Source organism: Gobio gobio, assembly GCF_949357685.1.
Source record: "Gobio gobio genome assembly, chromosome: 3".
In the NCBI taxonomy this organism is placed as follows: Eukaryota; Metazoa; Chordata; class Actinopteri; order Cypriniformes; family Gobionidae; genus Gobio; species Gobio gobio.
In genome coordinates, this window is record NC_137099.1 from 52,056,356 (window position 1) to 52,072,678 (window position 16,323).

The window sequence follows — 16,323 nt, forward strand, 5'->3', positions numbered from 1 at the left end:
ATAGGTTGAGAGTGACTCTTGAAGGACCAGCACCAGAGATGGACTAAAAATGAACTCCCAAAACGTACTGCCAGATTCTGGAAGATGAATTCTTCAAACAGTGGTACTAGAGGATGTGGTGCTGGTCCTTCAAGAGTCACTCTCAACCTATCTGTCCATAAAGCCTATAAAAAAACCTTCTTCATGTATTTTACAACACTTCAGCTTGTTATTCTTATCTAGTGAGGGTCATTTTTTAGGATTCTTTACCTAACTGAAGTCTCTGAGATCCTGACACCTTGCACTTCTGGAGACTCCAGGTAGGTTGCAGCTCTGGAGAATGGTGGCGCTGGAGACTAAAGGGTTCCTGATGGTTTCACCCTTAATTCTTCACCTTAATTCTTTTGCAGTTAACAGGTGTCTTTTCTTCACCACCTGTTTTTGTCAGATCCTGCTGACCCAACGAGCATTTCACTGTCCAATGGTCATGCCTTAACTGCAATGTCTAGTATAGCATTAGTATTGCATCCTTCTCATGGGCATTTAATACTTTTTGACTTTTCAGTCTGAGTTAAATCTCTTTTTTGGCTCAGTTTATCTGTAAAAGAAAATTCTGCACACCTGAATATAAGGTGATTTTCATTTCCAGCCTTCATGAACAATTATATATCACTTATACATTATTAAATACTAAATCAATAGTAGTTATTAGGATTACTGTGGTTTGGAATTGGTCAAATGTGCCTGGAAAAAAAATATGATCAGAAAATCAACGTGCCTAATAATTCTGCACTCCCTATACATATATATATATATATATATATATATATATATATATATATATATATATATATATATATATATATATATATATATATATATATATATATATATATATATATATATATATATATATATATATATATATATATATATATATATATATATATATATATATATATATATATATATATATATATATATATATATATATATATATATATATATATATATATATATATTATATTATATATATATACATACGTACGTACGTATACAGTATATACATGCAAATATTTCTTAAATATATACATGACGGAATGTGTATTTATTTATATATACATAATAATCATACAGTACACACACATTATTTAAACACAAACTTTTATTTTGGATGCGATTAATCCTGATTAAACGATTGACCAGCACTTATATATGTGTCTGTCTGTGTGTGTGCTGTAAAATTGATCATCTAACATAAAAGTTTGTGTTTATAGAATGAGTTTATATAATAAATGTACAGTATATTTAAATTTTTCTGCAATTAAATTACAGTTACTTCTGATGGATTAAATACTGTATAGATTAGAACATAGTTGTTCTATATAAAACAATAGTGGATTTAACATCAAAATTCGACGTCTAATGTTAAAATGTATGTTTTTAATGTAACCATCTCCCTTTAAATACTTTGGTCAGTTCAAGAATAATTTATGCAATTTTATATTATTTATTTGAAAAAATTAAAAGAGCAGTTTCATGTCTATCCTTGTGTTGTTCAACTGGTCGAGGTTAATATGGAATTATTTATAGTAAGTAATAAGTAATTCAAAACTTGTTAGAAAGAGAAAATTAGTACAGTAATCTAAATACACTATTGAAGATAACTTACCCAACACTATATTATATTATATTCATTGTATTATATATTATATTATATATTAACATAACAGCAAGAGACAAGTTAATTCATAATATACAATGAACAACACTGCAGAAATAAATAATGACACAATGAATAAAGAATACAGTACAACTAATGTTAAGTGGTCCAGTACTATGGTATAAATCAACATACCATGAAATTAGCATCTGATACAGCCAATGTCTTTCTTCAAGTGTTTCACTTAAGTCAATAAAACGGGAGGCCTTTGTTAAATATGAGACAGATAATGTGAATCTGAATCTGCAATTTGTACAGGGAATGCAAAGAGCCACCAATGTAACGTATCAAGCCCATCATGTGAGCAGAAACAAGCGCGGACAAGTAGTCGGCACTAGAGGAGGATTTCGAGGATGCACGGTGTGGCTTACAGGTAAAACATGGATGATGTGAATATATCTTCATGGTTATGCCAGTAAATGTTCAGTAAATATGAAGACCTCTCTGTTCTGCATCCTCAGGTTTGTCTGGTGCAGGTAAAACGACGGTCAGCATGGCTCTGGAGGAGTATCTGGTGTGTCATGGCATCCCCTGCTACACTATGGATGGAGATAACATCAGGCAGGGCCTCAATAAGAATCTGGGCTTCAGCCCTGAAGACCGCGAGGAGAACATTCGCCGTATCGCGGAAGTGGCAAAACTGTTTGCTGACGCGGGGCTCGTGTGTATCGCCAGCTTCATTTCCCCATACGGCAGGGTGAGGAAACATGTGGAGCTGTGTGTGTATAAGACTTCCTGACCCTGTAAAGCATGACATATGAAATCATAGAAAAATCCGTTTATTTTTTATTTTTATGTTTTTGTCATATTTGATACATCAGGCTTTTATGACCCACATAATTTGATATAGGGATATATGGAGCTTACACTTGAGTAGGAAAAAAGACACATTTTATTCAGAAGCCTAAAATTATACAATTTGGTCCAAATGTTGTTTACATAGCTTGTAATGTAAATCAATTAGATTTTTATAGCAGAAAACATAAAATGCATATAAATATCTGTTGTCACTCGATATCTTCCAGTGTATATCAGTAACGTGATATTTACATTCTTAGTTTTAATTGTAGGTGGTGAAATGTATAATGCAATGCAATACAAAAATTATTGAGAGATGTGCAAATCCTCAAAATCCTATTTTACAAAATTGTAATTTTACACAATTTTTCAAAAAAATTATGTATGAACGATCAAGTAAACCTAAGTTGCTTTAGTCCAGTGAAGTTCTTCTTGATATAAAAGTTATTCTTACGTTTACTCTATAAAATCATTAAAGAATTCACAGCAAAAAGTCACATGTATTATGACCTGAATGAGATGTTTTTAGATTTATACTTAATGTTTTGATCATTTTGGTCATTTAGAGGCCTTAGAAATGAGAAATGTTAGGGTTAAAAAAATGTGATTAATTCTTTTGGGCCTCAGGACCGCCTGAATGCAAGGAAGATCCATGAAGCTGCTGGCCTTCCGTTCTTTGAGGTGTTTGTAGACGCTCCTCTGGATGTGTGTGAGCAGAGAGATGTGAAGGGGCTCTATAAGAGGGCTAGAGCTGGAGAAATCAGAGGTAAGACACACTATTTTTTTTTTTGTTGGTATATCCAACTCAAAGCATTTGAGTTGTTTTGTAGTCTGCAGGAAATCACATGAAATCCAATGGTTAGCCTACTATTCAGATTCAAACTTCACATTCTGTTTCATCCACACACAATTTCCCATATTCAGCCCGAAACTTATTCTGTCTTTTAGGGATGTCATGGTACCAAAATTCCGATAGACAGACAGACAGACAGACAGACAGACAGATGCACATTCATTGGCCAATGTTAGCTGACTCTATGGACTCGTGATACAAATTTCCAGTAGTCCTTACCAATACCATACAAATTTTACGGTACTCTGTACCAATTTCGGTACCACAGCTAAATGTTTTAGAATTTTTTTATTTAACTATTAAAAAATGAAATGTATTAAGTTTATTATTTATGATGATAATCATTATAAGTAAATAATACATAAACATTTAAAGGCTGTATGCTGTTTAAAAGTAAACATTGTTTATAAAAAAAGATCAGGTGAAAAATAATCAACCATCTAGGCATAATTATTATTATTAGTAGAGATGAATTATTATTACACAGAGATGTAGCTAAATCTACTGTAGGCTACACTAGTAGCCTAATAATTGCCAATTACATTTTTTTTTTTTAAACCAAACTTTTATTTTGACGGGTTGTCGGGATGAACACCTTTGTCTGTGTTCATGATATGACCGTTTTCTCAAATGAAAGGAGAAATTGTCATGAAGTGACGGTTTATGCATTCGTGTCCTCATGTAGTGACACACAGCAGAAACTACAAAGACAGCGAGGGAGTGTCACACACGTGTGTGTGTGTGTGTGTGCGCCCGACAGACCGTCACTTCACACAGACGCAGAACATGCAGGAGTAATATTTAAATAGTATTTTGCAGTTTAATATTCACTGACACTAGTATATATATTCGGCTACATTCTGAAGTCCTGCGCTTAGATAGACACGGAAGCGACTGAACGCAGCTGCGAGTACCGAATATGCTCGGGAGTCGGTACTACAGAAATGCTGGTATCGTCACATTTTTATAATTTCAGAACCGACTTGGTACCGAAGTACCGGTACTTGTGACATCCCTACTGTCTTCAATGTTTTTCTGAGACCGCAATGGCTTTTTAAAGGGATAGTTCACCCAAAACTGAAAATTAGCCCATAATTTACTCACCCCCAAGTCATCCTAGGTGTATATGATATTCTTCGAACACAATCTGAGTTATATTACACAAGTCCAGGCTAATCCAAGCATTAGAATTGGATTAATAGTTGCTCTGTTTTTGAAGTCCATAAAAAGTGCATCAAGTTTTAAATATGGATATTTTTCTTACACAAACGCATCGATTCGCTTCAGAAGGCCTTTATTAACACCCCAGAGCCGCGTGGAGCAGTTGTTTGACGGACAGATGCCCTTTTTATAGACTTCAAAAACAGAGCAACTATGAATCCAATTCTAATGCTTGGATTAGCCTGGACTTCTGTTATATAACTCAGATTTTATTCATCTGAAAGAAGAATGTCATATACACCTCGGATGACTTGGGGGTGAGTAAATTATGGGCTAATTTTCATTTTTGGGTGAACTATCCCTTTAAGTAGTGCATTTGCTTACATTTTGCTAATGTCCTAATCAATAAGTTGTGGCTAAGACAATTAAAAACTTAGTGTTTAGCCATTTTTGTGCACTGGAGTGTAGATTCATTGCAAGTTATGGCTCATATGTAATCACAGTGGTCAGAAGTCAGTAGGGCAATCAGTCCAAAAGTTTTAAACCTAAACGTCAACAAACTCAAATCATCCAATTTTGCAAAGATTTTGCAACCTGTTTGTGCAGAAATACTGCATGTGAAATGATTGAGTTAGACAAGACAAGGCCCTGGGATGTTCTGAGGCACTGAAGGAGGACCAAATGTTTTGTCTTAGAAGAAAACCACATGAAAAGCGTTTTTGCAGGGTTTTTTTTCTTTTCTAGAATGACAAAGTCATTTGTGGCTTTTTTTGGTGTGTGTAACACTTCATCTTTGGAGACACAATGTGAAATCAGCACTGTGTGCCTTTGATAGTGATTTGAAGGGTTTTGAGAGGTTGCACAAAACATTTTGAGCAAACCAGTGGTGATTCATCACAACCCTCTTGGTTTCCACACACACCAACATATCACACACATATATCACGCTCACACCCAGGCTAGAAAACAGGTTTTTGGAAGAAAATGAACAAGAGACACTTGACTGTAACACTGTGACTCTAACTGTGCTAAAGTTGCTAACATCTCTTGATGAGTGATTGATGTTTATCACAGGAAGTGTCTTATTCTTGTGCATATTAACTGATACATGCACAGCACATTTGAGCTGCTTTATACGGTGGAGGAAAAATGCTAAATCATTCCAAACGTTACTAAGGACTTCACTGTTTTCAGTCCCATTAAATGAATAACTGCATGAACGAAGTGCATCCCAAGCATGTCTGTTTCTGCTGATGAATGGATTGGGTTTTAATATAATGGGTTACTCCTGTTGTCCTCAGGGTTCACAGGAATAGACTCTGAGTATGAGAAGCCAGAGGCCCCTGAACTGGTACTAAAGACCGATTCTTGCAGTGTGAACGAGTGCATCCAGCAGCTCCTGGACCTCCTGCAGGAGAGGGTAAGTTCACTCCATTCATTCACGTTAAAGTGAAATCTATTTGAAGCTCTATTTGAGAATTTGTAATCTAAATGTCTTGTTTACAGACTGATTATTGCAAGCAGAAGTTTGTCTCACATCAATGAGTGCATTTACATGCACATCTATTTTCTGATATCAATCGGAATATGGCATTATTAGGATTAGCATAAAGTCATGTATCTGCCACAGTCCGATTGCCTAATTTCAGTTTTTGCTACCCTGGAATATGCCTGTTTTATTTGGAAGTCTGTTGCATGTAAACGCCTTATTCACAAAATCCACTGAAAGAAGATATTAATTATGATATTAAGATATTTCTTCATTTTAAGTTCTAATTTTTTCTTAGTTTTAAAAATAAAAAAGTAATTTATTCATATGATGGCAAAGCTGCTTTCAGCATCATTTCTCCAGTCTTCAGTGTCACATGATCCTTCAGAAATCACTCTAATATGATGATTTGCTGCTCAAGAAACATTTATTATTATTATCAGTGTTGAAAAAAGTTGTGTATATACAAAAATATTTTGTGGAAACCAGGATTCTTTAATGAATAGAAACTTTTGCTTTACTGTCAGTTTTGATCAATGTAATGTGTCCTTGCTGAATAAATGTACTAATTTCTGGAATGACAATTAGACCGATTATTAAAAAAAACAAAAACAGTATCATATTATTATAAATTATTGCCCGACATGGTGTATAACCAATGGCAGCACCTTGAATCTCCCAGGAAAAAACAGTGGGAATAGAAAACATGCATGTGTAGATCATCGTATAAATGCACAACAATCATGTAAACAGGATTATCCTGATGCCTGTACACATTTAAACATCATATTCCCGAAAACGGCTACAAACTGAAATAGAGTTTGACGTCACAATAGAGTCTATATCACATTAGATGATTGCCCAATAAACGTATTTCCGTATTTCATGATTTAAGGCCACGGTTGCTTTTTAACACGGAAAATGTAGCGACTTGGCTTAACATCTTATCCAGATGCTTTCGTCATACTTGGATATAAATGACAGTGATGTCTCTTTGATAATGTCTTCACCTTCTGTAGGACATAGTGCCTGTGGACGCGTCCTATGAGGTCAAAGAGCTCTACGTGCCTGAGAACAAGCTGGACTTGGCCAAGGCTGATGCAGAGACTCTTCCAGCAGTGGAGATCACCAAGGTATCTTCATCCCTCGAATGTCTTCTTCAGATGGTCTGCAAATCCATTTTGACTATTGGCTGCTAGCAGACCGTATGAACTTGAAACATTGTCTGATCTATATCGGTGTTAAACAATCGAAAAACAAATAGTCCAGTGTAAAACCTAAAGTCTGTTGTCTGTTAGGTGGACATGCAGTGGGTTCAGGTGCTGGCCGAGGGCTGGGCCACTCCTCTGAACGGCTTCATGAGGGAGAGAGAGTTCCTACAGTGTCTTCACTTCAACTGTCTGCTCGATGGTAAACGCATAATTTAACACCAGCACCGTCTTCTCATGGCATACTTTCAGGCTTGGATTTCTTTCACATGCTGTGTTTTCTGAACGCAACACCAGATGGCGACATTAGACTACCACTACGTTTTTCTACTGGTCACTGTTATGTTCAGAAGTGATTTTAGAAATCATCTCCTTCATTTTTTTTCCCCCCACTTTTTTTTTTTGTAATAAACTCATGATGACAGAATGGAAACACATTTTTGCACATTTATGAAAAACAAAACTCTTGGGTACCTGTTCAGGCCCTTAAAGTTCACCCAGAAATGTAATTTACTCACTCTCATGGCATTCCCAACCCTTAAGACGTTGGTTAATCTTTACAATATACTTTTACAATGCATACAATGGATGTTTTACGTTTTCGTTACCTGGACTTTCTGTGAAGAGACAGAAACTTCTCAGGAAACGTATGGATTTGGTACAGCATGAAAGTGAGTAAATGACAGAATTTTCATTTTTGTGTTTCATCAGGTGAACAAGAAACTACTGATAATCTAATAATGGCAAATAATAACAAATTCAGTGTTTCTGATTCAAGGCAGGCTACTGGAATGGGTGACCTATCACAAAAGTGAGGGAATCTGAAGGCTCTGCAAGTGGATTTTAAGTGACAATTAGTGGTCGAAATAAAAGAGTTACTATAATTTTAATGGAGGCTTGGGTTATGCTGACCATATGCTTTCAAGGATGTTTGGGCTTTTTAGAAACACGATCTTCCGAAATAAAAAAGTCGGCATCTTTTTGATTACGAGAATGACAAATGTGTGAATGGCTTTTTAAGCCATAATGTGGTCCTCACATTTATAGAACTGGGTAATTACAGCAATTTCCCACATCGAGCTTGACTTTCCAAAAAGTGTCAATTTAGTTTTACGGCCTAGTAATGCTCCACCGTGTGTTGTCTTGCCTAGGATTCAAATTTGTCTTCATGGTATGCATTCACACTCACACACGCCTATTAAGATAAAAAGTGGGCCTAGTAGACGTTTGACTTTGGATGTGACAGAAATACGGCAAGAGAAAGTCGTAAGTTGTTCATGCATTACATCATCAGCCTCATTAGACTTGATTACTGTACATCACACCTTGTGTTATTGTTTTGATCCTTATAATATGCCCAATTGGACTCTTTCTGGACCAGACTGGCGTCTTTATGAATATAACGGACAGATTTGTGCATCTTGCTGCCTGATACTAGTTTAATTTGGATTGAGCTGAAATGGGACACTCGCAGGGCTTATGGAAAACAGCTGTTTCTGCTATGATGTGTGTGTGTGTGTGTGTGTGTGTGTGTTTTATTCTGAAAATGGATTTTAAAAGCTTCCCGCTCATATTGCTTTAATCAAGGTGTAGGACCTCTTACTTTCTTAGAAAACTGACCACTTTGACATTCAGGGTTCTTTCTCTTATCTCGCCCCATAGATCCTTAACTATTCCCCTTTAGCCCTTTCAAAGCTGTCAATTTCTCAAAGTCTCAGGTTGTTTGATGTATGTGCTGTGCATCTGACCTCTGTTCGTAGGTGGAGTTATTAACCTGTCTGTGCCGGTGGTCCTCCCCGTCTCAAGCTCCGACAAGGAGCGTCTGGACTGCAGCACCGCATTCGCGCTGGCCTACGGTGGCCGGAGAGTCGCGATCCTGCGGAACCCAGAGTTCTACGAGCACCGCAAGGAAGAGCGTTGTGCCCGGCAGTGGGGCACCACCTGCAAGGATCATCCGTACATCAAGGTCAGGGGTCAAATATGAACCTGCATGTTGAGTAGATCATGAACACAGTGTCCTAAATAGACAGCGTGTGGCTGGCAACAAGAACGCAGATGATTGTTAGTAACACAGTAACAGCCAATTAGAGCATATTTGATGGATTTTAATTTATTCTTTGTTCACACTGTCGTAACTACTGTAATTACTAAATCAGAGCTGTTCACATCCTCTGAATTATGGATTTCTATGGCAACAGGCAAAATGAATCTGTGTAACTTTGGGTAATCAACAGACAACCACAGTATAACACATTTTGCAACTGCCTTATTAATACATTCATAGTTTATTTAGCGGGACATTAGATGGTTATTCTAACTCTGCTAGCAACTTTAAACTGCATTTTATGTTTTCAACTTGATATTTTATTATTAATACATTAACAATAGGCAGTTATAGGAATTATTAACACTTTACAGTTTACAGAAGTTTACAAGTAAGGTTACAAATTACAAAAGTAGTTATGCGAGTAGTTACAAGTTATTTTAAGTTCTACAAGGATGTGAGTGCATTAGGGGTCACATAATGCTAATTCCGACGTGGTGTGAATGCATTTATACAAACTGCACAATTCATCAAAATGGAACCGCATACGATTTGGCAAAGGCTGCAATTTTTAATGCGCAGCTTGTCAGTGAAGCACAGCTCTGTGATATTGGCGTAGTCGTGTGTTTATTAGTCATGTTTAATCAAAGCGTTTCAATCTTTTGTTTATGGGTATACTATCGCTTTTGCTGAATAAACAAAAGATTGTAACGCTTTGATTAAACATGACTAATAAACACACGACTACGCCAATATATGGTTTATCGGAGTTCTTCAAGCCTTCTCAGGTATTTTCATGATGATAAAGTATATTTATACTTCAATGCTAATCGACAGCCTTTTTTACGGTGTAGGATACTATGAAATATGTTGTGTGCCTTATTCTGTGTAAGAAGCCACACCATCTCACAGAAGGCTGCTCAGCTGTCGTTATGAACTTAGTTTGGAGTAAAAACATGTTATTAAATGTTGTCTTTTGTTATACAAGAGGTTCATTAATGCTTTTCATGTTTGGAAAGATGTTCAACGCCTGTTGCTTTTTCAAATACTTGTTATACACCGATCAGGCATTTAATTATGATAATATTATGTTGGTCCCCCTTTTGCTGCTAAAACAGCCCTGACCTGTCGAGGCATGGACTCCACTAGACCCCTGAAGGTGTGCTGTGGTATCTGGCACCAAGATGTTAGCAGCAGATCCTTTAAGTCCTGTAAGTTGCGAGGTGGGGCCTCCATGGATCAGATTTGTTTGTTCAGCACATCCCACAGATGCTCGATTGGATTGAGATCTGGGGAATTTGGAGGTCAAGTCAACACCTCAAACTCGTTGTTGTGCTCCTCAAACCATTCCTGAACCATTTTTGCTTTTTGGCGGCACATTATCTGCTGAAAGAGCCACAGCCACCAGGGAATACTGTTTCCATGAAAGGGTGTACATGGTCTGCAACAATGCTTAGGTAGGTGGTACGTGTCAAAGTAACATCCACATGGCAGGACCCAAGGTTTCCCAGCAGAACATTTCCCAAAGCATCACTGCCTCCGCCGGCTTGCCTTCTTCCCATAGTGCATCCTGGTGTCATGTGTTCCCCAGGGAAGCGACGCACACGCACCCGGCCATCCACGTGATGTAAAAGAAAACGTGATTCATCAGCCGAGCAACTTCTTCCATTGCTCCGTAGTCCAGTTCTGATGATCAAGTGGCACTGTTGGTGCTTTCGACGGTGGACAGGGGTCAGCATGGGCACCCTGACTGATCTGCGGCTATGCAGCCCCATACGCAACAAACTGCGATGCTCTGTGTATTCTGACACCTTTCTATCAGAACCAGCATTAACTTCTTGTGCAATTTGAGCTACAGTAGCTCGTCTGTTTGATTGGACCACACGGGCCAGCCTTCGCTCCCCACGGGCATCAATGAGCCTTGGCCGCCCATGACCCTGTCGCTGGTTCACCACTGTTCCTTCCTTGGAGCACTTTTGATAGAGACTGACCACTGCAGACCAGGAACACCCCACAAGAGCTGCAGTTTTGGAGATGCTCTAACCATTACAATTTGGCCCTTGTTAAACTCACTCAAATCCTTACTCTTGCCCATTTTTCCTGCTTCTAACACATCAACTCTGAGGACAAAATGTTCACTTGCTGCCTAACATATCCCACCCACTAACGGTGCCGTGATGAGGAGATAATCAGTGTTATTCACTTCACCTAGTCATAATGTTATGCCTGATTGGTGTGACTCAAACTCTGTGCTTTCAGATGGAGCAGCATTTACTACTGATCACAGAGCCACGCTTCACTGACAAGATGCGCGTAAAAAAAATCGCAGCCTTTATGATTTCATAATCGCACAAAGCCAAATCGGTTTAAGCGCGATTTCGGGTTAATTCAAACTATCTGGTGCTGGATTTTGGACCAATGAGATTTCACTGGGCGGGGCTTTTCTGTGTGCCACCACACAAATGTAAACTTAACCACAGACTTGATGCTGGTTTAGGATAAAGTTGTTGATTTTAAAATATTTCTATCATCTTATGTAAGCAGTTGGAAATGATTAACATTGCCCTGTATCTAATTTTTGTTGTCAGCTCCCTCCCCTTCTTTCTTTTCTGACTCACGAACCACCTGGAAAGTCCCGATTATAAGCCTGCCGTGAATGAGAGCACTGTTTAGACTACATACATGTTAATATGAAAACAGAATCACAGTGATTCAGCAGCATGATCCATTAGCGCATCACTTTTCACCTGTCTGGCACTGGGACCCTTTATGGGAACACATTGTCCGATGGTACAAGCGCAGAATTGTGCAAGGCTGTCTGTTGCTTCATTGCTCTTTGTTCATGTTCAAGAGCAAATATAATTGGGTTCAGAACCTAAATTTGATCAGAAACTCACCTCAAACTGTTGCTCTAGAGAAATTATAGCTCGGGACCAAAGTAGTGACTAAAATGAGTGAAAAAAGGACATTTTAAGAAGGGACTCAATATTTAGGGACCGCTGTAGCCTGATGGCAGTGAGTTTTCCAGGAGCATTTTCTTTCAAATAAAGATTTTCTACTGAAGTCCCGTTTTTGAAGGTAAAGTCATTTTATATCTAGCGAGAAAAAGCTGACCTGGTGCTTTTATAGGCCCCTGTGCGGTCGCATTGCCAGGCTTTCCTTGGACGGCACTCTGACTGAAGACAGAGCCGTGATGCCCTCTCACTAGGTCTGTGGAGACAGGGTCTCACTCTCTCTCTCTCATCTTTGTTCAGTCCTTGCTTTATTAATCTCTTTATTCCTTGACCTCCTTAATTTCACACATGTGTTTTAGTTGGATTTCTCACCCTGCGTTCTATCCCAACAGTGTTTAGGCAAGTGGCGCTCTCCTCCCCTCCTTTCCCCTCACCTTCCTCTTACAAATCTCGCAGAGTAAATACTGAACAATTGTTTCCATCTGTAAGTAGGGATTGTGGGCTTAGGTGGACTTTAATGGCTCCGCTCTGCTCCAGCTCGCACTAATGGGCGCCAACAGAGAGCTTTTCGGACTCTGGAATGGCCCCATCTGTCTGCTTGCCTACGGTCACAAATAAACCCATCCCCAGACCAAAGAAAGAAATTGCACACAGTGAAGTTTGTAGCAATCCACTTTCTTTTTATTTACAGTATTCTTCGCTCAATGGCATTCTCTTAATGAAGTTTAGACTTGTCACAGTCAATAAACAATCAAACAAAATAAATTCTGTACCGGTCAAAAGTTTAGAAACATTACTGTTTTTAAAATCATTTATTTGATCGAAAATACAGAAAAAACTGTCATATTGTGAAATATTTACAATTTGAAATAATGGTTTTCTATTTTAAAATGCTTAAAATATACTCAAATGTAATTTATTTCTGTGATGCAAAGCTGCATTTTCACCATCATTACTTCTTTAGTGTCACATGATCCTTCAGGAATCATTCCAATATGCTGATTTATCAATTTTGGAAACAGTTGTGCTGCATAATACTTTTTTTAGGATTCATTGATGAATAAAACGTTAAAAAGTACAGCATTTATTTAAAATGGAAATCTTTTGTAACAATATAAATATTTACTATCAATTTAACGCATCCATGCTGAATAAAAGTATTAATTTTTGAACGATGGTGTATGTTGTTACAAAAGATTTATATTTTAAATAAATGCAGTTATTTTTAACTTTTTATTCATCAATAAATCCTGAAAAAGTATAATAGGTTATCAAACAAATATATTAAGCAGCATATCTGTTTCCAAAATTGATAATAAATAATCATATCAGAATGATTTCTTGAGGATCATGGGACACTGAAGATTGGAATTATGGCTGATGAAATTTCAGCTTTGATCACAGGCATAAATTATATTTTAAAGTATATTAAAATAGAAAAATTCTTGAAATATGCTGTTTTTAAAATTACCTTTACAGTTTTTTAACTTTAAAATTTGTGATAAAATGATTGTAATATTGACTGATATTATGCATGCTTTATTTTTACATTTTAATATTTAATAATTTTTTTAAAAGATAATCATTTAATAACACTGTTAAATCTTCAGCAAATCTCAAAATGAATTTCTAATTTTTGATACTTTGATGTTGTAATGCATAGCATTTTATTTCTAGCATGCTTTATTTTACTTTTTTATAGCATATAATTTAAATATATCATTATCATATCAATTTGAATATTATTGCTTCCCTAGAAAATGGCTTGCGAATTTCAGTTCCTTTCAGAAGTTCGAGCTACAACTACCATCATGCCTGTTTTCATTTTACATGATCATTAATATCACTTAAGCTAAAGAAACAAAAACCCTCAAACAAATGCGTCTGAACTTCTGTTTGATTAATGTATTAATTGTACCAAAGTGCCCAAAATGGGAAAATTTGGTCTCATGAATGTGGAATATGTTATCGTAATTTCACAGAATAGTTCATCTCATTACTTCACTATGTCTGGTTTGTATGTTAAACTCCGTCTGCTGAAGCACGTCAATCAGCGGGGCTGTAAAACCGGCCTCCATTATGTGTGGTAAATACTCTTTTCCTGTTTATTTCGGCTGTCAGTCTGACAGCTGAGTCCATATTGGGAGATTTGGTATGGGGGGGATGTTAACCAGACTTGAGAGCATTAACTTAATTGCATTATCTATGTTTTTTCCCCTCATTGAAAGGAGTGCAGTGCTCAACCAGTGCTCAATTATTTTCCACGACGGCTAATAGAGTTGATTTACTGTATAGATGTGATGCAGTGCCAACAGATCGCTCACTGAGTTTTTCCATCGCCAGCCTCTACAGCATAAATTAAATAAACGGCTGCTACTGTTGCTATACTGCGGCCAGAAAATGACAGCCGCACATGCATTCAGTCTTCAAATGCAAACGCAATGCAGCTTATGAAGCATTTTATTAACATTCACCGCTTTCAGGCCTCTCCAAGTTTGCTTAATACGATCACATACTTGCACATAAAGTTATCGAGCCACCAGTGCTGCTGTCAAGTCAAATCAATAGATGAAAGTGTGTGTGGTTGTGAAATGGTATTCTCCATCCTAGCGGCCCGAATCTGCTGCAAGCTGTGATATCCTCAGCATACTTTACAGCTTTTTAACTCTGGCCAAGATAGGGGCTCAACCAATGCCAGCGAAGACCTCCTGAAGGTAAAATATTAGTAAAAGCAGCCAAGAGTTCTTTTCTGATTTTGTATGGTAGTCCTATTTTTAGATATTAATGCTTAGAAAATTCAAGCTAATCAACCAGGGGCTGTTGAGTCCCAAATTTGGGAATGATCTCTTGCTTTTAGAGCTTTCTAACTAAGATTGTCAAACTTGTGCATGGAAACAAAGTCGTATATTTACTACTTAAGTTTCCAGGTTGTGACAATTAGCATTTTTAAAGAAGACCTAGTTAGGTACATTTATATAGCGCTTTTCTAGGCACTCAAAGCGCTTTACATGGAATGGGGGAATCTCCTCAACCACCACCAATGGATGATGTGACGGCAGCCATATTGCGCCAGAACGCCCACCACACACCAGCTGATTGGTGGAGAGGAGACAGAGTGATGAAGCCAATCGTATATATGTATGGCGATGAGTAGGAGGCTGCCATATGATGGACAGGGGCCAATGGGCAAATTTGGCCATGATGCCGGGGTTACACCCCTACTCTTTATCAAAGGACATCCTGGGATTTTTAATACCCACAGAGAGTCAGGACCTTGGTTTAACGTCTCATCCGAAGGACGTGCTCTCTGACAGTATAGTGTCCCCATCACTATACTGGGGCGTTAGGACCCACACAAACCACAGGGGGAGCACCCCTTGCAGGCCTCACTAACACCTCTACCAGCAGCTACCTAGTTTTACCAATTGGTCTCCCATCCAGGTACTGACCAGGCTCAGCCCTGCTTAGCTTCAGTGGGAAACCAGTCTTGGGCTACAGGGTGATATGGCTGCTGGGTTTCACAACAGTTGCAAGGTTCATGACATCAAATCTTTGAAATGAATACAAGAGTTTCAGAACCAACCAACCAACTGTGGTTGCCAATTTCAAACCGTTTAGTGTTAGTGGGCATTTTGTGGCCAGAATATGCTACAATTTGGACCAGAGTTTAAACGTTAGTTGGGTTTCGCTATATTAGACCATTTTCTTACCCCAAAGCACCATGCTGAGATTTTAAGATGATGTGTTCTTGCATGCTTTCAGAATCTTGAGGTATTTTTATGTTCCTCAAGCCTAACAAAGAAAGAAAGAGAGTGCAATTGTGGCAGCAACATTGTGCAGATGAGGTTGGAAGTTCATTGGTGCTGTTCCTGATGGTCTTTCCTCTGGCAGATGGTGATGGAGAGTGGAGATTGGCTGGTCGGAGGTGATCTCCAGGTACTGGATCGGATCTACTGGAACGACGGGCTTGATAGTTACAGGCTCACACCAACCGAACTCAAGCAGAAGTTTAAAGAGATGAACGCAGGTATGAAACAACACTCAGGAATTGCTTCTTTTGAGCTAATTTTGACTAGACAGTTGGGTGTTGAGAGTTGCCTTGCCCTTAAACTGT

The 16,323-nt window shown here is 37.9% G+C and overlaps 1 protein-coding gene across 1 annotated transcript in view; it reads left to right on the top strand.

The window, feature by feature from the left end:
• papss1 (3'-phosphoadenosine 5'-phosphosulfate synthase 1) overlaps nucleotides 1-16,323 on the top strand; it is a 31,856-nt gene that overhangs the window by 5,237 nt on the left and 10,296 nt on the right. The window contains exons 2-9 of the mRNA XM_079813587.1: nucleotides 1,961-2,075; nucleotides 2,164-2,399; nucleotides 3,128-3,266; nucleotides 5,816-5,934; nucleotides 7,023-7,136; nucleotides 7,302-7,413; nucleotides 8,972-9,177; nucleotides 16,101-16,236. Of these exons, the coding sequence (XP_079669713.1) occupies nucleotides 1,961-2,075; nucleotides 2,164-2,399; nucleotides 3,128-3,266; nucleotides 5,816-5,934; nucleotides 7,023-7,136; nucleotides 7,302-7,413; nucleotides 8,972-9,177; nucleotides 16,101-16,236 (1,177 nt within the window). The remainder of the gene's footprint in view (nucleotides 1-1,960; nucleotides 2,076-2,163; nucleotides 2,400-3,127; nucleotides 3,267-5,815; nucleotides 5,935-7,022; nucleotides 7,137-7,301; nucleotides 7,414-8,971; nucleotides 9,178-16,100; nucleotides 16,237-16,323) is intronic.